This window comes from Typopeltis vanoorti, chromosome 3 (genome assembly GCF_054136105.1).
Source record: "Typopeltis vanoorti isolate ZY-2024b chromosome 3, IOZ_Tvanoo_1.0, whole genome shotgun sequence".
Lineage (NCBI taxonomy): Eukaryota > Metazoa > Arthropoda > Arachnida > Uropygi > Thelyphonidae > Typopeltis > Typopeltis vanoorti.
The window spans coordinates 43478304-43505548 of NC_143551.1; the positions used below are offsets into that span (position 1 = coordinate 43478304).

At 35.1% G+C, this 27245-nt stretch overlaps 1 protein-coding gene across 3 annotated transcripts in view; it reads left to right on the forward strand.

The window, feature by feature from the left end:
- The window catches only part of LOC150108083 (protein Gawky-like), a 328768-nt gene that overhangs the window by 253913 nt on the left and 47610 nt on the right, over positions 1–27245 (forward strand). For all 3 annotated transcript variants that reach the window (XM_090390597.1, XM_090390595.1, XM_090390598.1), the window contains one exon: positions 25905–26092. In XM_090390597.1, coding sequence (XP_090246723.1) covers positions 25905–26092 — 188 coding nt within the window. The remainder of the gene's footprint in view (positions 1–25904; positions 26093–27245) is intronic.

The following is a 27245-nucleotide window of genomic DNA, read 5'->3' on the forward strand; positions in this document are numbered from 1 at the left end:
AACTAAAATGACACCTCATAATGAAAAACACTCCACAAAACACATTTATTGTAATATTAATGTACTAGCTATCTGAATGCATATGTCTTAACATCTTCTTTCAAATTTTCAGTTCCAGAAAATGAAAAAGGAAAAAAAATTAAATATTTATAACAGCTGTTCATAAATTTAGCAGTTGTTTGGGTACAGAAAGCACACAGTTTGTGTAAAGCAAAAAAAAAAAAAATGCATATGAGAATATATATAACTTGAAATCAGTTCAAATTACATTTGAGGTATTCAATATCAGCAACAAGACACTTCAGAAAGTCCAATTTTACAAATGAAATTCTACTGAAAATGTTGAAACTAACTTGCTGTATAAGCCTTGTGTAAATGCAACCACCTGGCATTGCCTTTGACCACTCCCATCAACACGCCATCTTGTGCAATGGTGCAAAGATCACAGGCAGTGGACTACACAACAGTGGAGGGAAGTGATATAGTCCGATGAATCCATGTTCACACTTTTTCCTGCAAACGGACTAACACGTGTGGCATCAGTTGAAGGAAGCTTACTGGCCAGAGCACTTTTTTTCAACTGTGAAAAGTTTTGATGGTTCTGTAATAGTTTGGGTCCAATTGTTATAATGCAAAGCGAAGTGGATGGTGCATGTTATCTTTCAAGCATAAGTGATCATCTTCATCTCATATTCCACACTTTTATCCTATGCAGCAAGCCATGTTTCAACAGGATAATGCTCCCATTCATTGAGCAAATGTGGTCACCCAGTGGTTTACGGAACATGGTGAGGTGTCTTGTCTAGTGTGGCCATCCCAATTGCCAGATTTAAACTTATAGAACATTTATGGGGGTGAGCTCTCAGGCAACATTTCCCACCTCCAAAGAACTAAGGTGAGTTGATTCTCTTTGTCTGACAAATGATGTAAAATTCTTCCTGTTGAGTTCTAAGCACTGACAGTCTCTCCATAGAAGAATACAGGCTGCACTAGATGCCCAATGGCAGACCAATGCCATATTAATAAGTGTTTTTTGATGGTGCATTATAGTCCCCAATACTGATGCAACATATGAAATCAACACAATAGCACATTTATTGCTTGAAGTATACTTGGGCATCTCTACAGTTGAGTGAGTGGTGGGAGATCTCTAGCATTGAGCCAGATATTCCTCATCTGCTTCGATGCTTTCATCATCATCAATTTCCTGCCATGTACCCTCAAGGGGTGTACAGGATATAATAGTACTACATGTAATGATAAAATACATGTAGTACTACAGTAATGATAAAATTGCATCATTACTAACTTCCTATCTACAATTTTCCTCCAAATCAATCTGTTACTTGTCAAGACTCCAATATTATCAGATCTTATATTTCTATCGTCTAAGGCACTTTGTACTGTATCAATCCACCTATATCTTGGTCTTCCTCTGGGTCGTTTTGCTGCCAACCTGGCAGAGAACTTATTTTGCTAATCTTTCTTCGCCCATTCGATTTAAGTGACTATACCACCTGAGATTAGCTCTGCTAACGCATTCCTGGATGCTGACAATGTCAAGTTCTTTCCTAATATTCTCGTTTTTAATATGATATTGCGATTGATGCCATCTGTTAATGCCTCTAATCTTTCTCAGGACTCTCATATCTGCTGTCTCTAGTCTTTAGTCAAGTGTTTTACTTCTGACCCAGCTCTCAGATCCATAAGTTAAAACTGGTTTGAACACTGTCTTGTATACAGCTAATTTAGTGTTCCGACTAATTTCTTTCTTATTCCATATGAATTTATTCAATTGACTTCCCACCATACCAGCTTTGCTGATTCTGTTGTCTATTTCTATATTTAATTTACCACCTTCACTAAAAGTCATGCCTGAAATCATAGCTGAAATGTTTTACTTGTTTCACAGGTTCTCCATTCACAACACAGTTAACATTTTCAGTGATTCTGCCTATTTTCATTGTCTTTGTCTTTTTATTGCTGCCCTTCATACCATATCTATTACAACAGTTATTCAATTTAGTCAGAGAATCTTGCAGACTTGTTGCAGATTTATTTAGAAGTATAACATCGTCTGCATAAAGCAAAGAGCTGACATTAACATCTCCAGTTTTGATATCATATTTAATACTACTTCATAATGTTATCCATATAGATAATGAATAACAGGGGATAATGTACATCCTTGTCTTACACCAGATTTAACATTAAACTATCTTCCTGTACTTCCTTCAATTCTAACTGCTGACTTACAACTCAAATAAAGACTAAGTATTGCTTGATATAATGCCCCATCGACACCATATAACTGTAGCATATTGAATAGCTTCTCTCTTGGCACCTTGTCATATGCCTTTTCCAAATCGACAAAACTTAAATACAGATCTTTGTTATATTCCCATGCTTTCGCGATTATTTGTCGTAAAGTGAAGATCTGATCCTGACAGCCTCTATTTGGCCTGAATCCAGCTTGTTCTTCACCCAGCATTTCTTCCACAATTCTTCTCAACCGTTTCTGAAGTATACTTGCATAGATCTTGCCAGGAACACTCAGTAGGGAAATACCTCTGTAATTCTCACATTCAGTTTTATTTCCCTTTTTATATCTGGGTACTATGGGAGCTCTACTCCAATCATCGGGAATTCGTCCCTCTCTCCAGGCTTTCTGAGCTATGCAGCGCAGCCACTGTAAGACTTTTATACCACCATACTTCAGCATTTCTGGTCGAATATCATCTAATTCTGCTGCCTTTCCACATTTCAATTCTCTGATGGCTTTTTCTACTTCAAGTATGGATATGTATTCCTGACTGCATTCCTGGTCAGTGTTTTTTACCACTGTGCTGCCATCACTGCTTGTTTCATTTAGCAGTTTTTCAAAGTAATTACTCCATACTTCAAGGATATCTTTTTCTCCCATTTTTGTCACCTTTATCATCTCTAACTCCTTTTACAGCACTCTTTCCTCCATTCCTAAGCTTCTTCAACAACCTCCAGAATATTTTGCCACCTTCTTGATATTTATTTTCTATATTCTGGCCAAAGTCCTCTCATGACTTTTGTTTAGCTAGTTTTACACAGTGTTTAGCATTCTTGTATTCTCTAAGAGCACAAGCTGACTTATTTGCCAGGAACTTTTGATAGGCTTTCTTCTTTTCCTTCACTGCCTCTTTAACTTCCTGTGTCCACCATGGAGTTCTAATTTTTCTATCCTTGCAGACAACTTCACCACATGCCTCTCTAGCTGAATCAGTCAGGGCTTTCTTCAAGGCTTGCCACTGAATCTCCAAGGTTTGATTCCTGTTCTCGAAATTATCATGTGCAGACTGCCTGAACTCTATGCTTAATGTAGTAACGAGCGTGATAAATAAAGCTTCGAGAAAAAAAAAAAAAAAAATGTATAGGCTGCGGAAGAAAAAGCTTGCCATGACCATTTACAGAAAACAAGTTTCATGCTTGTGACAGTTAAAAGTAAATATCAAAAGGAACAAAAAATCTGTGACTCCCGCATAAACTCACTTCTGAAACAGCTCATAAAATAATTCTGCTAAATGAGAAGATAATTATGATGCTTAAAGTAACATTGACATGTAAAAACCAAGAAATTATTTTGCTTCTTTAGAAGTCTTTATATGATCATCTGAACTATTGCTCGGATCTGGTTTCTGTGGTGATGTGGATATTGTGGAGAGGTACAAAGAGGGTGTTAATGATATCGGGATTATAGATTATGAGAACAGATTGAGAATTTGTGGACTGAAGCCACCAGAAAACTGGAGAAAGAGGGGGTGATTTAGATAACTGCACTCTTCTGAAAGTGTCATATAGCATTAACAGTAGGTAATTTTTTACTTTATGGAGAGTGAAATGAAGTTGAAAAAAGCCTCCGTTTAAATTCATAATGAATGCAGTTGGCAAAGACTGACAGCCAGAGATTTTATTCATAGAGAGAGAGAGAGAAAAAGAAAAGAGATGATTAGAGAATGGCTTGCTTTTGGAAGTGGTAATTGCCAATAATGTGATATAGGTCATAGGCATCCACCCTTGATGTCTAATAATAGTAAGGTCATCTATAGCTCGTGTAGAGCTTTCACCAATTTGCTGGGTAGACAGAGAATCCCATCTTAACGTTTTAGAGATAACGCCTGTCATGCCAAGTAACTTTGGCTTTGTAAAAACCTAATTAGTATTGTGATAGAGAAGTCTTGAGTTTTAGGGTAGATGAAATGTGCTCCTCCGTAAAAGAAGACTGGCTGTTACCTCCATTTGAAAATTCTTATGATTCTTTGCATCTTTGGAAATTTGTTGCAAATTTTAGCTAGCTGTAGTTCTGTGAAATCAATAACACAAATGTACATGAATAATCTACTTCCTCACCTACCATTCATCCTCACAAGTAAGTTACTGGAATGTAATAATTTTTCAGTAGTGGGCAGAATGATTTCATCCTTAGATGCATCTTATCTAGTCAGGTGAGCATTCTAAAAATCAGCTCTTTATGAATATGAAAGTTGTCCATGATAATTGAATTGGTAAATGTTCTGTGTAAAGATCTTTAAAATATCACATAGTTGAAGCACATCTGAAAATTATATCAATCAAACAATGTTAGCTATGCATACATAAATATCCTTGCTTAGTAAGCAAATGAAAATATGCTGGCTGAGATAACAAGTGTAGAGCATCTCCATATACAAGTAACCTTTACCATGCCATCCGCATAATTATGTTTTTTATATATATATATATATATATATATATATATATATAATGCATACAAAAAAAAATCCTGACCAGATATTGGCCATGCTATGTTGAGTATGCAGTTACTTTCCTCCCACTTCCCATTTAAATCAGAATTTTAAAGTGTGTGGCATGTATCTACTTAGGAATAGACCAGCATATCATTTGAACCCACAATGATATGCTGCTCTATTCCTAAGTAGATATGATTTAATGCTTTTGTTTAATTTTTATTTTATGGCATAAAATAAAAATTAAACAAATGTGCACATGGTGTTTTTATCCTCTCATAAATATTGTAAATTAAAGATCCCAAGAAATTATATTCTTGGTTTAATCCTTTATCCAAGCATAATCAAACAAAGTTTGCACATGAAGTAACTTCACGACTGTGCAACTCGTATATAGAAGGTAATGACTCCACATCACTTGCCTTAGTATCCCATAATGCAAAACACATCCTTACGGACATGTATAATGCTATGCATTATGGAAAGTGCTGCTACCCAGACTGGTTTCAACTTTTATTGGTCTCATCAGTGGGAGCCAGACCCAGAAGTAATATGAAGGTTGAAGTAGTGAAGAAGTCATATTTCTATATACAAGTAGCCAATAGGTGTCACACCTTATTACTAAAATACTCTGAATTAGAGATGTTGAAAGTTTTTCCATTAATAAAATAAAGATGCCAAGAAATTATATTCTTGGTTTAATCCTTTATCCATGTGTAAGCAAACAAAGTTTGCATTTGAAGTAATTTCACATAGGAAGCATTGACGAATTTAATGTCTCAGCTCCCAGTAATTTTGAGAGTAGTAATCCATAAGTGTGGGTTTTCCAGTTTAGTTTGAGTTGATTTGAATTTCACCCTTATAAACTGATCACTGAATAACTCAAAAATGTCTCCTGCAGCAGTTACCATTTTACCATTTTCATCCATCAACATCATCTTACCATAATCATTCTTCCTTCTACTTGCTACATATCTAAAAAAAACTGTAGCGTTTTTCGTCAACTGATTTGCCAATTTCTGCTTATATTTCACTTTTGTTTTCCTTACTAAATCACTCTCCTGGCTTGTTCTTTATACTCTTCATGCAATTGATCATTACCATTATTCATTTTGTACCGACTCCAAAGTACTTTCTCCTTCCAGATTTCATGCTTAAGCTCCTCATTCATCCATTTTACACCTACTTTATCCAGCCTTTTCATCTTTGGAATACATTCACACATTGATGCTGTTATGCATTTCTTTGTCAATTCCCAAGCAGCATTTATTTCCTTACTGCTCAACTCCTCGTTCCATGTGATAGCTCCAAGCTATCTTCTAAGCTTGTCATAATCACTGGCATTGTATTTCCACAGAGAAGTCTGCATATACCTAGTCATAGCATAGGTGATCACTTCATGATCACTCTCACCAACTGGAGGAAAGTGCAAATCCCCACTTACAATTACATCCTCTGATGAAATGATCAAATCTAAAACTCTTGATCCTCACCTGCCCTCCTTCAGGTGCTGCATGAGGCAGTTATCTATCAGTTATTATCAAGAAATTCTTTTTCCTTATTCCCAAATGCTACCTCTTATTCCAATCTATACTGCCATAATTAAAGTCGCCCATAATAATTATCCTTGCTTTGTTCACTAATCCAAGTTCTTTATACACTTCATCACTATCCTCCATGTTCCCTGGTCTTTAGCAACATCCATCTAAATATATCTTCCTGTCAACCTTCACTTTACACCACACTGCCTCATAACTATTGCGCTATTTCCCTCTTTCATGTCTACCTTATTGGGACATAATTCTGCTATCATCAGCAGCACTCCCCACCACTCCCTTCTTATCCTGTCTATACTCGCGAAAAATACTATATCCTTCCATTTCTAGTCCAGTTAGGATATCATCTTCATTCAACCATGTTTCATTTATTCTAATGATTATGGAGTGAATAAACTCAATCAGTGCAATCATTTCATTTCCCTTATTTCTGATACTTTTGGCATTGTAAACAAACACAGCAGTTCATTTTTAGGTCTATAACCAGTCTTAACCTGGCCTCCTGTTCTACCCACCCCTCCCATTCTATGAAAAATCTTCACTATGTCAGCCTGATAACAACCCCTAACAAACTAATATGTATCTTATATGTCTCAATCATATCCCTCCCCCTCCCATCACACAAAGATAAAGTCAATCTTTGTAGTGATCCTTCCATAATGCACAGCAGTATACTCTTCTGAAAGAAAGTGTGTTTTGCATCATAAGGCAATTGATGGGAAGTCATCAGCCTCGAAATACAAGTAGCCTAGTTGTTCACATGCAAGATTTATTTTCTTGCACTTGGATAAAGGAAAAAACAAGAATATAATTTCTTGGCAAGAGATTCTACAATGCGGTGTTCTACCTCATCATGGCAAATGTGTAGGTTTGAAGTTGTTGTCCAATTTACTTCATGTTGGCAGCTTTCGTTGTTCGTGTTTATTGAAAACAGGACATGGCCTGATAGGGCAGTTGCTCTGGTTCTCTTATAAGCAATGTCTCTCTGGTGCTCCTCGAGACATAGGAGAATAGATTTCTCCGTTTGGCCATAGTAAATCATAGTAAACTCAAATCTTCTGACATCTCAGTGAGCTTTGACGTGGTAGCACTCTTTACCAATATTCTGACATAAAATGTTCTCTCTCTCTCTCTCTCTCTCTCTCTCTCTACTATCTCACTGTGTAAACTCTGGCTATTTTGAATTTGAAGGTAAACTGTATAAACAGGTCAAAGGATTAGCTATGGGAAGCCCCCTCTCTCCTATATTAGCCAACATTTTTTTCAAGGATTTTGAACAAAAGGCAATCTCCTCTTAGTTTAAAACCAAGAATTTGGCTTAGATATGCAGATGATATATTCCTCATATGGGAGAATGGTATTGAGAATCTTCACAGGTTTCTCAACCATTTAAACAACCTCCATCAGGATATAAAATTGACCATGGAGATTGAAGAAAATAGTTCCCTCTGTTTCCTTGATGTTAAACTCACCAAGACGCCTGAATCAATAAAAGTCTCTATATTTAGAAAGCCAACACACACAGACAGATATTTGCATGCGTCCTCACATCACCATCCAGCGCAAAAGTTGGGTATTATATCAACTCTTGCGAATCGTGCAAGATCTGTACTGTCAGATGATGAAGAACTAAAAAAAGAACTACAACATTTTAAATGGACCTTTAAAAAGTATCAACAAACAATTATCCCACCGTCAACGTAGAGACACAGAACTCCAAAGGTTATATCTCTTTGCCATATATCAGCACACTATCCAAAAAACTGAGTAGAATCTTAAAGAAATTCAACATACAAACGTGCTTCTCGACTCTTCCAAAAATAAGATCAAGTTTCAGAACCTATAAACAATCTCACAACCTTCTACAATTTCCAGGTGTATACAAAGTCACATGTGAGTGCGGATAACCTTACTATGGCCAAATGGAGAAATCTATTCTCCTACGTCTCGAGAAGCACCAGAGAGACATTGCTTATAAGAGAACCAGAGCAACTGCCCTATCAGGCCATGTCCTGTTTTCAATAAATACGAACAACGAAAGCCACCAACATGAAGTAAATTGGACAACAACTTCAAACCTACACATTTGCCATGATGAGGTAGAAAGTTGCATTGTAGAGTCAAAAGAAATCATCTTGGACCCTCTTCATATGAACAATCTCAGCTATAATTTGCCTGACTCTTTCAGCTCTACTATCAGATACTGGGGATCGCGTGGTTCCACACGCACAAGTGTACAACAATAGAACTTTAACACGGACTATAGCACAAGTTCATAATAACTGTAATTCACAGTCGAATATCATAACTTTATAATTGTATAGCTTTAGAGTGTCTCAATGTTTGTTTCAGTGTCTTTTAATATCTTTCTATGTTCTTAACGCCTGATGAAGTCAATCTCGACGAAACATGTTGCATTTGCAAATAAATCTCAATTTGTTATAATTCTTGGGTTTATAGTCAGTTTATATTAAAAATGAATATATATATATATATATATATATATTCATATGAATGACCTGCTTTCACTGACCTCAAAACCCCTAATTCACAGTTTTACTGATAACACTTTCCACTAATGTTACTCATATGATAAACATTCCAATGCTCATATTTGCATCTGAAGCTTCAAGATCATTTATGATAAGTGTCTTAAACACTGACCTTTATATTATCCTGTAGTGGGACAACAATAACCTGGTCACCTTTATTGCTTCCAAACTGCAGTTTTGCATATTTTCTCAAAAAATGATCTTAGTTCTCTGCTTGCTTGCTTTTAATAATGCCCAACTTGATAGTCAAGACCAGATCTCTTTTTGGACTGACTTACTCCTAGTCTTTCCTGGTATAATTTGCTAGTTCTGTAGCATCCTCAGTTTCCAGAAAACTTGGCATACTTTTTTTTGCTCAATATGTTATTTCTCTCCTTGATGGTTGATTACTCTGTACAAATCTCAAATCCAACTGCTCAGGCATCTGGGGTTGTGCGTGTAAGACCTAAAAATTCTTGCTGCAGTTCAGTTGATCAGTGACTGTTTTCAACCACTTCCTCGTATCTTTTCTGCAGATATTTCCATGAGCACTCTTCAGCAGCACTAGCATCCATTATGCCATCTCCCCCCCCCCACACACACACTTTTGCTAAACCTACATGAACAGCAGTTGTCCAACATCCTTTTTACAGTTGAATTGCAGACTCATCAAACTTCTAGTCATCCTTCATTCTGTCTACCTTACTTCTGTAGAACAGCTCTTCCCTGCAAAGTATTTGCCGAGAGCTACAGTCTCCAACTGTTAAGAAGAATATCAACAGATTACTTAGTCCTTTACAGACAGCATTTATTTTCTATGGGGCGGTCAGAAATTTTTCCAGTGCATGACCACAATCCTGCTTATTGGTGAATTGAAGCAGCTTGATAAAATTAAGTTTGGTTTTGTTCCTAGACTGTCCTAGTCCTGTGTTAAATGAAAATGTATGTGAAAAAAACCTTTGGTCCAATTTTTCCGTTAATAGATATAATTTTTAGCACATTCTTTCAGTCAGTGTCTTCATATGCAAATAGTGCTCACAGGATTTGCTTTTATCATGTGTATATTGCTTCTGCATCAGACTGATGCATTTTTCAAAGTTTACATGGCATGTTAGTCGAACCTTTTTTTGGTAGAACTATATTTGTGAATTGTCTTAATGATATCAAATCTCAAAGACAATTTCATGTTGTATAAGTGCATTCGTATCCTGTTCCTGGATGATAAACTGATAATCTTGATTTATAGAAAACTCACACATACCTGTGCATGTGCATCTGCATGTATTTGTCTTATATAAATCTTTTGCTTTCTGCACCCACTGACTGCATTATAAACAGTTGTTGCCACATATTTCCTGCAACTGACAGTTGGAAAGAGGATGTTAAAAAAAATGTATTTAGTTATTGTGTTTGGATCTTTAGTGAAACTGTTTTCCTTCATACATGTAGTGTTACACCCTGATACCTTAAGAATGTAGAATTCCCAGTTATCATGGTGTAACATGAAGAGATAATAAAATAAAACCCCTGTATAAAAGCTAATAGATGAATTATTTAAAAGAAAGAAAAATATTCTTGCGTCCAAGTAAAATATATAAAAAAAAAGTGTTTGAAGAACTAAATAATAAAAGAATTACAGTTGTGATATAAAACAATTAGCTAAGTAAAACAGAAAAGATTAGTAATAAGAAATTGTATGTGAGAGGCTAGAGATTAAAATATTAAGTAAATTCTTAAAAATTTGGAAGGGGGATTCATTTAGAGGCTAGCAAAAGAAAAACAATAGACTATCGCTCAGGGTCAATTCCAGGATTTGAGACATCGTCATGGGCTCGCCGACCAAAGGATGTTTGGCAGAAAAATGCCACCCTAATTGGTCGGTGAAGTCAAATCAAGTAAGGTGCGGAGAAAAGAAATTAAAGAAGGTCCCGTTAGGAGTCAAGGTATAAAATGGTTAGAACCCCCCCCCCCCCCCACGAAGCTTTTTTCCGGAGAGTTTCTTCACGAGCCCTTTCGTATAGGTTTCATGTGGTTTTCCTGATTGGCGGGATTGGAGTTAATCTTCGTCGTCACAACAAGGAAACAATAGTGAGCGGGATTTCGATTCCGTATTTCCTATGGTAAGAAACGAGGAATGCCATTTAGCTAAAGGAAACAAGGTATTATCTATGTGTTTCATAATCCAGTGACAACTACAGAAAAAAGGAAATCTGTAATGAAGTCTGTGTCCACGTGGTGAGTTTCACAGCCATTGTATAGATGATTCTAAAAGTGGCCTTAATTCAAGTATGAAAGGTTAAGATTGCGTAAGCACAGTTTATTGCCAAAAGAACTTAGGAGTGACAGATTATAGGAGAGATCATACCAGGATAGTACAATCGGAAAAAGGTAGAGGCCAATATAGAAAACTCAAGAGAAAAAGGTACTGTAAAAATCTCGTGTTAACTGAAAATCGTCTGTAATTGTAATCATTATTCTATTACTGAACTGTTGAAGAGACTAAGGAAATTTATACTAGGACTTTAGTACATGACTGATTATAATGAAAATATACTTGTTAATATTAATATTATATAAGTAATTCATGTGTACTGTAACATATAGGAAAGTTTTAAATGTCAAAGTTATGTGTTAATACAGTGAAAGGATAATTTAATCTACATAGTTTTGGATAGTTAAATAGAGTGAATTGATTACATATGCCCATGTGCTACAGCATATAGCGTATATTCAGACTAATATAGGGTTAACTAAGGTGTTAATTAGATCTGGGATTGTACATATGATTTTATGTGTTGAATTTGTTATGGTGACATGATCGTCATACCCATATAGGATCTTAGCAAAATACTTGTGATTAGCTAATGTTATTTTGTAAATATTTTCTTAGTATTGAATTGTACCATGCCAATGAGTTTAATAAACCTTTGTTCATTGATAAAACAGTTGTCTGAAATTGCTGCCCAATGCACCACTTGAAAAACGTTACGGACCTAATCACGCAGGAAATTAATGTGTAAAAAAACAAGATAAAGTGTCACGACTGCAATATTGTGTCACGTTCAGACATATTTTAGTAATTGCTCCTTGTTTTTGTATTTAATACCTCAAGCTAAATGTCCCAAAAGGTGCAGTATAATATAAATATTAGGAACACTAAGGGGAGAAATAACTTAAATATTTGTATTTTTGGGTGATATCTCGTGCATAGATAATAGTTGAACATAGATAAGCAGAATTTCACTAGATAGAAAAATAATCAATAAATTGGGACACAACAGTAGCATAGTTGTCTGTGGGAGGAGACATGTTTTTCATTATCTGAGTTGTCTCTAATTACACATAGTATGTACATAGATATCTTTATACCATATTAAATGATATGGTAAAACTTATGTTTCTTGCTTCTGCTGAAGATGGAATGTTTTTCATGCTGTAGGAACATTTTCATTCCAGTCTTCAGAAAGCACAGAAGTAAAAAGTCATCTATTCCCAAATAAAAATTAATCCTTTGTATTATAAGAAGTGGATTGTGTCTGTGGATCTCCAATAAAATACTGGAATATGCAAAATATCCATTATTGTTAAGACAGAAGCGTCACTGACAAAAAGAAAAAGTTAGAGGCTGAATGTAGGATTTGTGAAATGATGGATAATTCTGATCATCATAAAAATTGTGTGTGTGTATATATATTTCTCTATAAATAGGGTATACTGGTCATCAGTAAATAACAGGAAATTCTTAGAAAACCAAACAAAATATAAATAAAACATAGAAATAAATACACACAAGAAGTGCAACGAATTATACAAGATTATTTGCTGTCACACCTCGATGAATTGCCTAACAAACATTATTAGTTCATTGGATTAGCCCATCTCTCTTTCTCTATATTTATTTACTGAGCTACCAAATATATACATTTGCTGTTGGTTAGTTTTTTCTATATCACAAACAAATCTCTTTTCCTTTCCTCATAAGTGTTTTTTTATATCCATCATAAATGTAGATGTGCATGCCTAGAGTTTATATTTTCAGGTGCGAATGAAAATTCACACTTGTTCTTTCTCTCCCTTATATTTGCCATTCTCACATGGCTCATTAATGATGGTTCATATGTTTACATCTTATTAATTCAAATATAGCATTTTCCTTATTGTTTTCTAATATATTCTAAAACAGATGCTTGTTTCTCCCCTCCCTGCCATTTGGTTACAATTGGAGAATTTGTCACAAAATTGGGATGCGGTGTTTTCTCTCACCCTGATGTCAACATTAATAAGCACTTTTGGTACATGAACAAAAGACTGGAATAATTTGTGGGGGGGGGGGCATGGAATTTGGTCTTTTTGTTCCCAATTCTCAGTTCTTCAAATTTTAACTTATCAGTTACAATTTGTTTTCAAAAAGCATAGCTGAGAAGTGTGAATGGAGACTTCTTAGCTGTGCATTTCATTCATCCACCCCTATTGAAGATACCCCATGCCATGACTGCTCTACCTTCAATTTGTTCTATTAGTCATAATTATTAGATAAGTAGCCTTGAGTGCAACATTTTCCAACTAGCAGACTTATCTTAATCAGACTAAATATTTTACTATGGTTCATTAGCACTATTCATCATTATATAATCATTATACATATTTATTTTAACACATTAGTGCTGAATTGGACATTAAGAAAATTATCTTGTACTTTGTTTGCATGTTGGGCAGACATACCACATATTTTTGTGTTCCTTTCTGTTAACTCCAAGCTGTATAAAGAGTCGGCTTGTTTTAGAGTTTAGAATAGAGAAGTAACCAATAATTAGGATAATTTCCATATTAATTGGATGAAACAAACATGTGAACCATGAACCACTAGTATGAGAGTAACAGTACATTCTTCTTCTTCTTAACATGGATTTTAGGCCAGGTGTCCTGTTCCAGTCTCATGCTGTCTCTTTATTGGTCTTCTGATTCTTCTTTTTCCACTTATTTTATATCTGTATAATATTTTTGGTAGTCTGCTGTTGTCCATTCGATTTAAATGTTCTATCCAGTTTTGTTTATACTGTCTTATATAGTAATTAATTTGTTTTATGGTCCGGTCCCACTTGATATATCCATCTGTTTTTCTGAGAAACTTCATTTCTGCTGTTTGAATTCATTTCTCATCTGTCCTTTTTATGGTCCATGTTTTGCTTCCATAGTAGTTGGTTTTGACAAGACATTATACAGTCTGATTCTAATGTGTTTTTGTACTAGGGATGGCTTAAATATATTATTATGCCATTTACTTTGACAAAGTTTGATATTTTGGTGTCTGTCTTTTTTTTTCTTCGTATGATAAATCACATCCCAAGTATATCTGAAAGTATTTACTTGTTCTAATATTTTATTATCTATCACTATTTTACTTCTTATTGGATTTTCTCCTTTGAATGCCATTATTTTTGTTTTTACTTTAGATATTGTCATATTGTTTTGAGGTATCATTTAATGATTTTAATGATCTTTGTAAATCATCTTCTGATGTAGCTAATACTATCTGATCATCTGCAAATAGTAGTGTATCTTCATTTGTGGCGTTATTTGTATACCAATAAGGTTATACTGTTTCCAGATTGTTATAATTTTATTTATATATATTGAAAAACAGAGGTGAGAGGAATACATCCTTGTCGTACTCCTCTTGATATATCTTTCTATTCTGAGATGTTCTAATTTAACTGCTATTTTATTTCATGTATATATTTTTTGAATGAATTGTAAATGTTGGTTTGGTATATTTAAATCGGTTAATATTTTAAACAATTTTTGTCTACTAATTTTGTCAAAGGCTTTTTCATAATCAATAAAGGCCACATGTGTTTCTTTTTGAAATTCTCTTCTCTTTTCTATTAATAATTTTGGAGTAAAAAATTGGATCTATGCAGGATCAACCTTTTCGGAAACCATTTTGTTCTTCTAGTAGTTTGTCCTCTGCAATACTGCTTGGTTTCTCTTTTAATATTCCTGCATATATTTTATATCCTGTATTCAGCAGACTAATTTCCCCTATAGTTATTGCAATCTTCTTTATTTCCTTTTTTATAGATTGGGATAACCAGTGCTTTTTTTTCCAGACATCCAAACCATATTAAAAAATTGAAATCTTTCATTAAATTTTTCACCTGTATTTTTGTATAGTTCTATATTTATATTGTCTTCTCCTGGTGTTTTATTTTTCATCTTCATTATATTTTTCAGTTAACCACGCGGTTAGCCTAGTGGCTTTGCGCTTCGCAACCATATGCCTTGGGAAGGAGTGTCCCAGGTTCGATTCCCGTTGTAGACTTGAGGAATTTGAGGATCTTCCTCAGGCATAGCCAAGTTAGCCGGTCTTGGGCGCGGTCAGTAGGGTTTTTTTTCCGCCAGTTTATTTGGCATTTTTCATCCCGCAAACCGGCCCCGTGAACATACGCCTCTACAGCCAAAAATATACCCCCCCCCCCCCCCCAGCGGCAGACCAGGCGATGGGTCGGTTGGGAGTAGTACTAACAAGAAGTCACATCTAAGTAACACGCGGATCCTGCATAGGAAGCGGGAATAACGCGTAGAAGAAGATTATATTTTTCAGTTCTAACATTGTGATATTTTCTGTTAGGTTATTCTTTGTTTTATAAAATTTTATTTCATTGTTCTCATCTGTCCAAACATTTTTGGAAATAGGTCACCCATTTTTCTAAATCCATTGTTTGTATTTTATCTTTTGTTTTATTTCTTGATTCATGTATTTTATTACTTTATAAGTTTTGGGTTGTGAGTTAAATATATACTCTTCTAGTTCTGTTACAAACTTGTTCCATCTCTCTCTATGTTTTTTCCTTGTTTCTATTGTTTTGGAATTTAGCCATTTCTAGTAACTGCCCTTTTTTTTTATTTTTTTTTATTATATTTTCTATTTCTTTCTTCCAGTCTCGTAGTTCTCTTTTTCTAATCCATTTTTGCTTTATTCCTAAGGTTTCTGTTGCTGCTTTTGTGAGAATTTGTTTCAAATTTTCCTATTTATCTTCTATGTCAATTGATTCATATGTGGGTTCTGTTTTTAAGTTTGTGCATTTTTGATATTGTTATCTAACTTGGGGATCTTGTAATGAAGAAATTTTGTAGCTTGGTTGGTAAGAATTTTCAATTTTATGTGTTTTTAGCCATTTTGGTTTAAATCGAATTTTTGCTCTGATACCATATATCAGGTTTAACTCAAAGCCTCGATATGCTCTTATGTCTAAAATTAACTCTGCTAATTGAAAATTTGCTATAACGTAGTCAATTACTGATTTGTATCCTCTGGCTGACCAAGTATATTTATGTATTTCCTTTTTTTAAACATGTCAAAAAATGTTGACATGTTTAAAAAAAAAGTTTTGTTTATCAACATTGTGAAAGGAAAATGTGTTTAAATATCGGCACTGGTAAACATAAATGAATTTTTTTTTTAAGTGTGAGTTTTCAAATGCTAAAGCATTGCTTCAGTAGTTCATTACACAAAGAAGTGCTCAAAACAGTCTATTGTGTTCTCAATAGACTGTTTTGTATGCAACAGTTGGTTGGCTGGATCATGGTTTTTAATTATGGAGAAATAAACTGTTTAATATTAAGTGCACTCTGGTTTATACAAGCATATTCATTCAAATAATATCTAAGTGTGTAATTATATTATTTGTTTCTCTCTAACACTTTTTTTTTTTTTGTTTTTTTATTGAGTTATTAAGAATTAAAAATATAGGAAGTAGATTCCACTCAGTGACTAAGTGTTATAGTGGAAATTTTATCAGTCCTATGGTGTTATAACCAAGTTCAACTGTATATGACCATAGTAACTATGATAAAATGATATAAAAATTTGTCTAGGCATGGTATGAATAATGTGTGTGAAGTGCATAGCATACAATGTTTTATTTGGGGTTTTATTTACAAGAAAACACTTGTCAATTGTTTAATCCTGGTTTCGAAAATTGTGTTAATTGCCTTTAGAAAGATAAAAATGAATCATGATTTGTGTAGGAATTGAATATATAATCATTCTTAATTTAGAATTAGGGAGAGAGAGAGATGTCATATTAGAGGATTTAAAAAAAAAAAAAAAAAAATCGGCTAACGCCTTTTTATTCCCGTATACGGGGAGTAGGCGAGGCCATTTAGCCCTAACTAACTTTTAGAGACTGAGTGGGCAGTTCAATCTCCACTGGTACCAATCAGAGATAGGTGGCCCAAGGCTATCACTAATTAATCGGTACACAGTGAAGAGAGACGGCTCAAATGTGCCTCCATTTTGTGGTCCCTAACCCTAACACAATATATTTAATGTCTGATATAATGTGGGTTCTACGGTCGAAACCCGAGTTTCCGGGAGGAAAAACCCACTTGCCCATGCCAGAGATCGACAAACTCGGGAACCGATCAGAAAAAGGCTTAGAAAAATTTCCTCTAGTCGCCGATTAGACTCGAAACCAAGTCTTCCTTTGTGCGGCCAAGTGCCATGGTGTGCAAATGCCACATCCACTGAGCTACACAGGCTCTTGATTTTGCCAGATACCTTTACTTCTGGCTTTGCCATAACTGAGAAAAAGCACAATTTTTCTCGGTTATGGGTTGAAAATCCTTTTTAGTGGCATCTTCCCATCACAATCTTTGTCTTTCTCATTTTTGCCTGCCTTGGGGTTTTTCAAGAAATTTTTTTTACAGGATTATAATTCATTCTTATGAGATGTAGCTGAGTTAAAGTGATTTTAAAACACCAGATATAATCAAATTTTAAGAAATTTGATTATATCTGGTGCTTTAAAATATCTATAGAGTTCAAAGTTAAATCATCTTTTCCACTGATCATTTTCCTTAATACTGCCAAGGATGCTCCTGAGTATTTTTCTTTCAAAAACAGCAATTTGCTTTTTCTCATTCTTGGTCATTGTCCAGATTTCTGAACCATACATCAACACAGGTCAAATGAAAGTTTTAAACAGCAGGAATTTATTATTTCTGGATATAAACTGTGATTTCATTATTTTCTATACTTCTGGTGAAGTTTTATTTTGGTAGTTCAATTCATATATCAAGTAGATAAAGCTATGGACACTTTCAAATGTGTATGATCCTATTTCAATAAAGGGAGAATTGTTTGGGGATTCATTTCTGGTGCAGTGCATATTTTTTGCAGCAGCCAAGGGCAAGAAAGCATTGGTTGTCCTTGCAACTAAATCAGTGTCATCTGCACAGGCAAAGATTTGTACAGATTTATAGATGTTTCCTTCTGTATTAATTCCTGAGTCTCTTATGACTTTTTCTAGAGAGATTAAATAGTAAGCATGATAAGGAGTCTCTTTGACGAACCACATTTTTTATGCAAAGTATATTTGAAAGGCCACCTTGTATTTGAATTCTGGATACTGTTTTCTCTATTGTAGCCTTAACTAACCTAATGAGTTTTGGAGGAATACAAAATTCCTACATTGCTTCAAGTAGCTTATTCCTATTAATGCTGTCAAAGGTTGCTCTGAAGTCTACAAATAAATGAGTATCAATATCATATTCAGTAGTCTTTTCAAATATGTCTTAAACTAAATATTTGATCAGCTGTAGATTTTCCCTTATGAAAACCACATTCGTAATCCCCAATTTGTTGATCAACATGTGACAATAGTCTTTCAAAGAGTATGTTTGAAAAAAAAATTATGATATACAAAGGAGGCTGATACCTCTATAGTTAGAACAAATCATGGGATCTCCTTTCTTTAGTATTGGACAGATAATGCTTTTGTTCCAGTCTAATGGAAGTTTTTCCATATCCCAAATTTTAACTATCAACTATTTAACTATTAACTATCAGGCCCATAGTTTTTCAGCAATTCTAATGTTATACCATCAAGTCCAGGCACTTTATTGTTTTTGAGTTTTTTGATGGCTATCTTAACTTCTGTCTGCCAGTCCCGACTTGCCATAGTAATAGGTACATCGGAAAAGATAGCCAAAGTATTGTTGAAACATGGCCTTTGCACCACTTTCAAACCTCATGTCAAGCTGACAACTCTGATCCGCTTGCCTAAGGATAAACTTCACCCTTTAGCACACCCAGGAGTGCATGAAGTTCCTTGTGACTGTAACTTGGCCTATTATGGGCAAACAAGAAGAACAGTGAACATCCGCCTGGAAGAACATGAAAGATACATTTGCTGCTATTACCATGGCAAGTCGAGACTGGCAGACCATGCGTTGGACACTCCTTCACACAGGTTTAGATGGAGGAAAATGCATGTGCTATTTAGGAGTCGTTATAGATCTGAAAGATTATTTTTTGAGTCAGCAATGGCTTTGAAGAATTCTCCCAACTTTAACAAATATGGTTGCATTAATTTGCCAAAAATTTGAGAGACGGTTATCCTAAGAAAAACTCCTGGATAACTGCTTTTTTTTTTTTCCTGTTAGAGGGCACCAAAAAATAGGACTTTAGATCTTTTGTTTATTGCAATTATATTGTTTCACTCACTCACTGTCGCGTTTACAAGTGTGTTGTGCTCTGGTGATGCTGAGTTGAAAATCAGCAAAATACAAGCGTTAATAAAACATCTTTGTGATAAAAAATATGTGTGTGGTGTTGCTAATACCGTGAACAATAAGTCATGAATATTCACTGTGTGTTGCACCGAAACCATTTGGTGACAAAAATTCTCAGTGACGAACTGCATACTCTAAGAGTGTGTATTAAATCTATTAATCAAATTAGAGCTCATCCTCTTAAATCACGATTGTTTTCCAAACTTTGTGAAAAAAATGAAGTATCAAACCAATTACTCTTGCATACTGTAGTAAGATGGTTGTCTAGAGGTGCAAGTCTACGAAGATTTGTTGAGTTGTTCGACTCAACCGTAGAGTTTCTCTTCAGTTCATCACTCAAAAACAAATTAACATTGTTAATTTGTTTTTGAGTGATGAACTGAAGAGAAATAAGAATCGTATTTTCTACTTGGTGGACTTACTTTCAAAATTTAATGACGTACAGACCCATCTACAAGATAAAAATGTCACGATTATTCAAGCTCGGACGATTCTCTTAGGCTTCCAAGCTAAATGAGCCTTATTTAAATCATCATTGTTACGAAAAGATTTTCAGAACTTTTCGGATCTATGGCAATTGGAAGTAAGAGATGAAGACTTAGAAATAATCACAAAACATGTTCAAAATTTGAGCGATGATTTTAAATTGCGCTTTGCAGATTTTGAAAACATGCACGTTCCAGATCGAGTTATTGCGTCATTTTCTGCAGATATTGAAAATATCGAATGTAACTTACAAGATGAACTTATTGAACTGTCAGTTGATCTTGAAGCTAAGACGCTTTTTAAAAATATGATTTTAAGTTACTTTTGGACGAATATTTAAAACTTTCTGAAGTGGTACTCCCCTTTTTGTTTGCATTTCCAAGCTCGTACATGGTTGAAGTTGGTTTCAGCCATGTTAATTCCATTTTAACAAAACAAAGAAATAAGCTAAATATAGAATTCCATGGCCATTTAAGGCTGAAACTTACTAATTTTGTACCCAACATTGCTAATCTTGTCAAGAGTCACGAAGCACACCCTTCAAATTGAAAACGTTAGTAAATTATATATTAAGTTAATAAAAGTCTTATTTTCATATATATAAGGAAGATTGCATTATTGTTATTTTGTTATCTAAATTAAATTTTATATATTTATCCCTCCTATCAAATATGTAATGTTAAGAAGGACGTTAAAAACAAAAACAAATATCTTTGACGTTAAGCCAATATAATAATATACACTATATTATATATACAATAAACACATCAAATTCCTGCCATGTACCCTCAAGGGGTGTACAGGATATCATAGTACTACATGAAAAAATTACATCATTACTAACTTCCTATCTACAATTTTCCTCCAAATCAGTCTGTTACTTGTCAAGACTCCAACATTATCAGATCTTAGATCTTATATTTCTATCGTCTAAGGCACTTTGTATTGTATCAATCCACCTATATCTTGGTCTTCCTCTAGGTTGTTTTCCTGCCAACCTGGCAGAGAACACTTGTTTTGCTAATCTTTCCTCACTCATTCTGTTTAAGTGACCATACCACCTGAGATTAGCTCTGCTAATGCATTCCTGGATGCTGACAATGTCAAGTTCTTTCCTAATATCCTCATTTTTAATATGATATTGCCATTGATGCCATCTGTTCACGCCTATAATCTTTCTCAGGACTCTCATTATCTGCGGTCTCTAGTCTTTGGTCAAGTGTTTTACTTCTGACCCAGCTCTCAGATCCATAAGTTAAAACTGGTTTGAACACTGTCTTGTATACAGCTAATTTAGTATTCCGACTAATTTCTCTCTTATTCCATATGAATTTATTCAATTGACTTCCCACCATACCAGCTTTGCTGATTCTGTTGTCTATTGCTATATTTAATTTACCATATCCAGTAAAAATCGTGCCTAAGTAGCTGAATGTTTTACTTGTTCCACAGGTTCTCCATTCACAACACAGTTGACATTTTCAATGATTCTGCCTATTTTCATTGTCTTTGTCTTTTTATTGCTGCCCTTTATACCATATCTATTGCAACAGTTATTCAATTTAATCAGAGAATCTTGCAGACTTGTAGCAGATTTATTTAGAAGTATAACATCATCTGCATAAAGCAAAGAGCTGACATTAACATCTCCCATTTTGATATCATGTTTAATACCACTTTCCTTCATAATGTGATCCATATAGATAATGAATAACAGAGGGGATAATGTACATCCTTGTCTCACGCCAGATTTAACATTAAACCATCTTCCTGTACTTCAATTCTAATTGCTGACTTACAACTCAAATAAAGACTAAGTATTGCTTGATATAATGCCCCATTGACACCATATAACTGCAGCGTATTGAATAGCTTCTCTCTTGGCACCTTGTCATATGCCTTTTCCAAATCGACAAAACTTAAATACAGATCTTTGTTATATTCCCATGCTTTCTCGACTATTTGTTGTAAAGTGACGATCTGATCCTGACAGCCTCTATTTGGCCTGAATCCAGCTTGTTCTTCACCCAGCTTTTCTTCCACAATTCTTCTCAACCGTTTCTCAAGTATACTTGCATAGATCTTGCCAGCACTCAGTAGGGAAATACCTCTGTAATTCTCACATTCAGTTTTATTTCCCTTTTTATATCTGGGTACTATGAGAGCGCTACTCCAATCATCAGGAATTTGTCCCTCTGTCCAGGCTTTCTGAACTATGCATTGCAGCCACTGTAAGACTTTTATACCACCATACTTCAGCATTTCTGGTCGAATATCATCTACTCCTGCTGCCTTTCCACATTTCAAACCTTTGATGGCTTTTTCTACTTCAAGTATGGATATGTATTCCTGACTGCATGTCTGGTCAGTGTTTTTTACAACTGTGCTGTCATCACTGCTTGTTTCATTTAGCAGTTTTTCAAAGTAATTTCTCCATACTTCAAGGATATCTTTTTCTCATGTTTTCATGTCACCTTTATCATCTCTAACTCCTTTTATAGCACTCTTTCCTCCATTCCTAAGCTTCTTCAACAACCTCCAGAATATTTTGCCACCTTCTTGATATTTATTTTCTATATTCTTGTCAAAGGCCTCCCATGACTTTTGTTTAGCTAGTTTTACACAGTGTTTAGCATTCTTGCATTGGTCTCTATATTCTCTAAGAGCACAAGCTGACTTATTTGCCAGGAACTTTTGATATGCTTTCTTCTTTTCCTTCACTGCGTCTTTAACTTCCTGTGTCCACCATGGAGTTCTAATTTTTCTGTCCTTGCAGACAACTTCACCACATGCCTCTCTAGCTGAGTGAATCACGACTTTCTTAAAGGCTTGCCACTGAATCTCCAAGTTTTGATTCCTGTTCTCAAACTCTTTCATTTTTTCTTCAATAATCTTTGTGTATTTTAGTCTACAGTTCACATCTGAGAGCTGCTGAACTTTTATTCGATTCAAAACTTTCTTACATGTTATTCTTTTCGATATGAAATTCAATGTTATCCTGCTCAAGACTAAATAGTGATCACTTCCAATTTCAAATCCTCTGTACACTCTGGTGTCCTGCACCAGGGAAAAAACATCACAATCAACAATAACATAGTCAAATGAGACTCTTCTTATTCCTAGCCTCTTCTCTCCATGTGAATTTGTGCACATTTTTATGTTGGAACATGGTGTTAGTAATAACCAGTCCATGTCCTGAGCAGAAATCCAACAGGTATTTGCCATTATTGTTAGCTTTGCTCTTTTCTCCAAATTTTCCCAAAATATTTTTGTATTGTCTCACAATCATTTCCTACTCTACTATTTAGATCCCCAACAAGGACCAACTTTTCCTTTTTCATTGTGTCAGTTGCTTTTTCTAAAGCATCAAAAAATTCCTCCACTTCTACCTTAGTAGAACCTTTTGTGGGACCATAGGCACAAATAAGTCTCATTGTCCAGTTCCCCATTCTCATATTTGCCCACATTACTCTACTTGAGACTGCTTGCCATTCAAGAAGATTAGCCTCTTATTTTGTGTTGAATACTATGGCCACTCCTTCTTTTCCTTGATTGTCATTGCCTGAATATAACATTTTGTATTTATTACTCAGAAAGATCTCACCAGTTTTGGTCTTTTTTTGTTTCAGTCACCCCTATTATGTCGATCTGGTACTTATCTAATTCCTCAGCTAGCTCCATTTCTTTGCCATTCAGGCTTCTTACGTTGATAGTACCGATCTTTAACTCTGGTGATGTTGAGTTGGGGTTTTGTTTTCAGATTTGTTCCAGTAGCTGACTTTTCGCTGTTCGCCCTGGTTCCCTGGCGAAAACAACGGGGGGGGCCCTTGTTTAACTGGGCGAAGTCTCAGCCGGCATGAAATTTTGTCATGTTGTACCATCATTTTTTATTTTGGTTTAACCAATAAGAATACAATTTGGTCAGCTAAATCCCAAATTGCCAGCCCATCCTCGTTCGTTCACTATCCAAGTAGATACCCAACAGGGTGCACCACGAGAAGGTGAGGATTGGACATTAGGTCAGAAGCTCTTGTCGGTTCTCTGCTTTCCTTTAAAGGCTATGTGGAGGTCTCCTCTCAGTTATACAGCTTTGACCCGTAACTATAAAATAAACAATCTAAAAACTCACATAAGCATATTTTTTTGTTTGTTCTATTATAATTACGTAATAGTAAAATGGGGGGTCAATAAAAAGTCAAGAAACTCATGGAGGGGTCGACGGTCAAAGAAGTTTGGCGACCCCTGAATTAAGATGTGATCAGTTTGGTTTTGTTTGTTTCCATCCGTTGATCATCAAGTTGCTTTCTGAATGTTTGTATTCTGAAAAAAAAGGTACTGCCAATTACCATATTGTGTGAAGTAGTATAATCTACAAGCCTTACTCTTTTGTGTAAGCTGTATTTTCCAACAAATGGTTGAAATTCAGCCTCTTTTCCCACTTTATGTTTATGAATCTTTAATTCATGGATATGTACCCTATCTCGTACATATGGCCAAATAGCGAACACATCATCAACGTAGCGAAGCCATATGGTTGGTTTTTTGTGGGGCAAAGGCTAAGGCTTTTTCTTCAAAGGTCTCCATAAAGAAATTGGCCAAGGGTGGAGAGAGTGGTGAACCCATGGCTGTCCCCTCTATGTGTTTGTAGAATTTTCCCTGCCAAACGAAATAGCCTGAGTTAATTGTGAACTGAGATATCGGGAGAAAATTCAGCTTGGATTAGCTCTAAAGTTTCCTTGAGTGGGATAAGGAGGAGACGTCAAAGCTGACCATTATGCAGTATGTTGGAGTGTAAGGTTTTCTATGCTGGCTTTGAAGTGGTCTGAGTTTTTTTGTGTGTGATGGTGTGTTGCCAGTATAATGTGTGAGCTCTTTGGCCAAATGTTTAGCTAATTTGTATGTGGGGGGGGGGGGGGGGGGTCGATGTCATTCACTATGGGATGTAATGGCACATTTTCTTTATGTATTTTTTGGGAGTCCGTAAATGGGGGAGAGGGTATATAGTTAAACGGCTTTAATCTGTTGGTAACTTCTACAGGCCAAGAAGTGACTTTCTTAAGGAGCCTGTGAAGTTTTCTAATTTGTGAGTTGGTGGGATTGTATTCGATAGGGAGGTAAGTAGCCCGATCTAATAGAAGAGCATTAAGCTTACCTGTGTAGTCCTTTTGGTTAAGTACTACAGTTGCATTTCCTTTATCCGCTTTGGTGATAACTAATTCTTTATTATTCCTCCTTTCCTGTAGAGCTTTATATTCCTTGTTGGTTTTTGGTGATCTTGCTTTGGAGAGGACACAAGCTACATCCAGTCTTACACTGTTGGCGATTTGATGTGGAAGGTTGTGGATTCCGCATTCAATCTCGATCACAATATCCTCACTAGATATTTTTTTGGGCGCAATGGTGAAGTTGTGGTACTTGAAAGCACATTGAGTGCTTCAGGTTTCAGGGTGACTGAAGAAAGGTTGATTACGGTGTTGGTAGCAAGTTTTGGATTGACAGTAGAGTTCTTTTTTAATTTTTCAAATTTTTTCGTCTGTCGGCTTCGTATTTTTTCAAATTCTTTGTCTGCAGCGGTACACGAGACATCATGTAAAATTGACCAAAGTTCGTGATTTAAAGTGCATGAAAGCTCATCTTCGAAGGCACGAATAGCATCGTTAATGTCCGCTAGGAGAAACCGCGTGGCGATGATTTGTTCGCAAAGCAACGTGTAGCTAGCGCGGTTATGTATACGGAGAGCTTTTTGTGAAACAATATGATTTAGTAATTTAACTTTATATTATTTTGATGTAATAAATGATCACTTTACTAATTGGCATGCTTTTTTAGAATTCAAAAATCATTCTGTGGAGTGATTTTTTTTTTTTTTCTAATGTATTTTTAATTTATTGCTCAAAAGGTTAAATGCATACTTCTGCTAACCTAGTTAAGCTGTTGACAAATAATCTTGTAAGTCTAATGCCAGATTTTTTTTTTTTTTTTTTTTTTTTTTTTAGCACAACTTTACCCAAGTCTGCAAGTGCTAAGGGGAACTGGGGATCTCTTTCTGATCAGCCACAAGATCATTGGGGACAGCCATCAAAGACCAGGGGACCTCCTCCAGGTCTTTCCAGCCAAGGCAAGTCAATGGGTGGAACCTGGACTTCAAGAGAGAGTAATAATCATGGCTGGAATTTGACTTCTTGTAAGTTAAATTTTAAGAGCATCAAAAAACACTGACTGAAATTATCAATATATATATATATATATATATATATATATATATTTTTTTTTTAATTTTAATGATCACATCAGAAATAAGTTTATTGTATTTTTAAAATATTTCATTGTTATTACTACATATGTGATCTCTGTTAATCTGCTATTTATGTGTGCTCTTTCAGCAAGACCACATAAATTGCAGTCTATTGCTTCGTGTTTTTCTGTATATCTGATGACATTGCATCATATTATAAACAGATGTGACTGCTATCATCAGTTCCTAATATGGTATACTCCCTAATTTTCCTCAAAACTCATTTTTGATCTTTGTCTTTGATTAAGTTTTATTTCAAACCCATCTTTCAGATCCATAAATTAAAATTAACTTGAATGTTGCTTTGTATTATTGCTAGTTTAGTATTTTGGTTAATTTCTCTCATTCCATATAATTTCCTCTTTACTCTGGATGTTCTTTAATTCAACTATTCCACAGTGCAGTCACTAGATAATATACTCAACCAATGTAATAAAAATGCTTTAGGAGGATTTCAGGAACACTGCTATATGGAAGCAAAATTTCGACAGGAAAACAGCAAAAATACCCTATTTTATTATAACAGAAATGTACAAATAATGAAAGAATTAAATCGGGAACCAGTAATAGAGAGAGGGAGAATAAAGAAATAAATACATTTGGATGGGGCATGTTAAAAGAATGCAAAGAACTTGTTTGAGCAGTCTTTACAGATTACTCAAAAGATCATGTGTGTGTTGAAACCTGCAAAGAGTCTGGGATTCATTGAGGGAATTCACATATCACCTACACCAGCTGCCACAGTTTCTCTTAAACTCATTCACATTACCTGCACTTCTCTATGAGATCAAAATTTAGTTCTTACACCTTTCCTGATTATATTCATTCTCATCTTCCATTAGTTGCTTCTCATCCTCTTTCCCCATCCTCCATAAAATGAAAATTTATATCTACTGTTATCCTATACTGACCATTTCAGAAGTTTGTATATTTCATTTCCATCATATCACTATTTACCAGTGTCTGCAGTTTACATATTCTCAATCTGTCCTCTCTCTACACTCCATAATCCTGGTATCATTTTCATAACTCTTCACACATT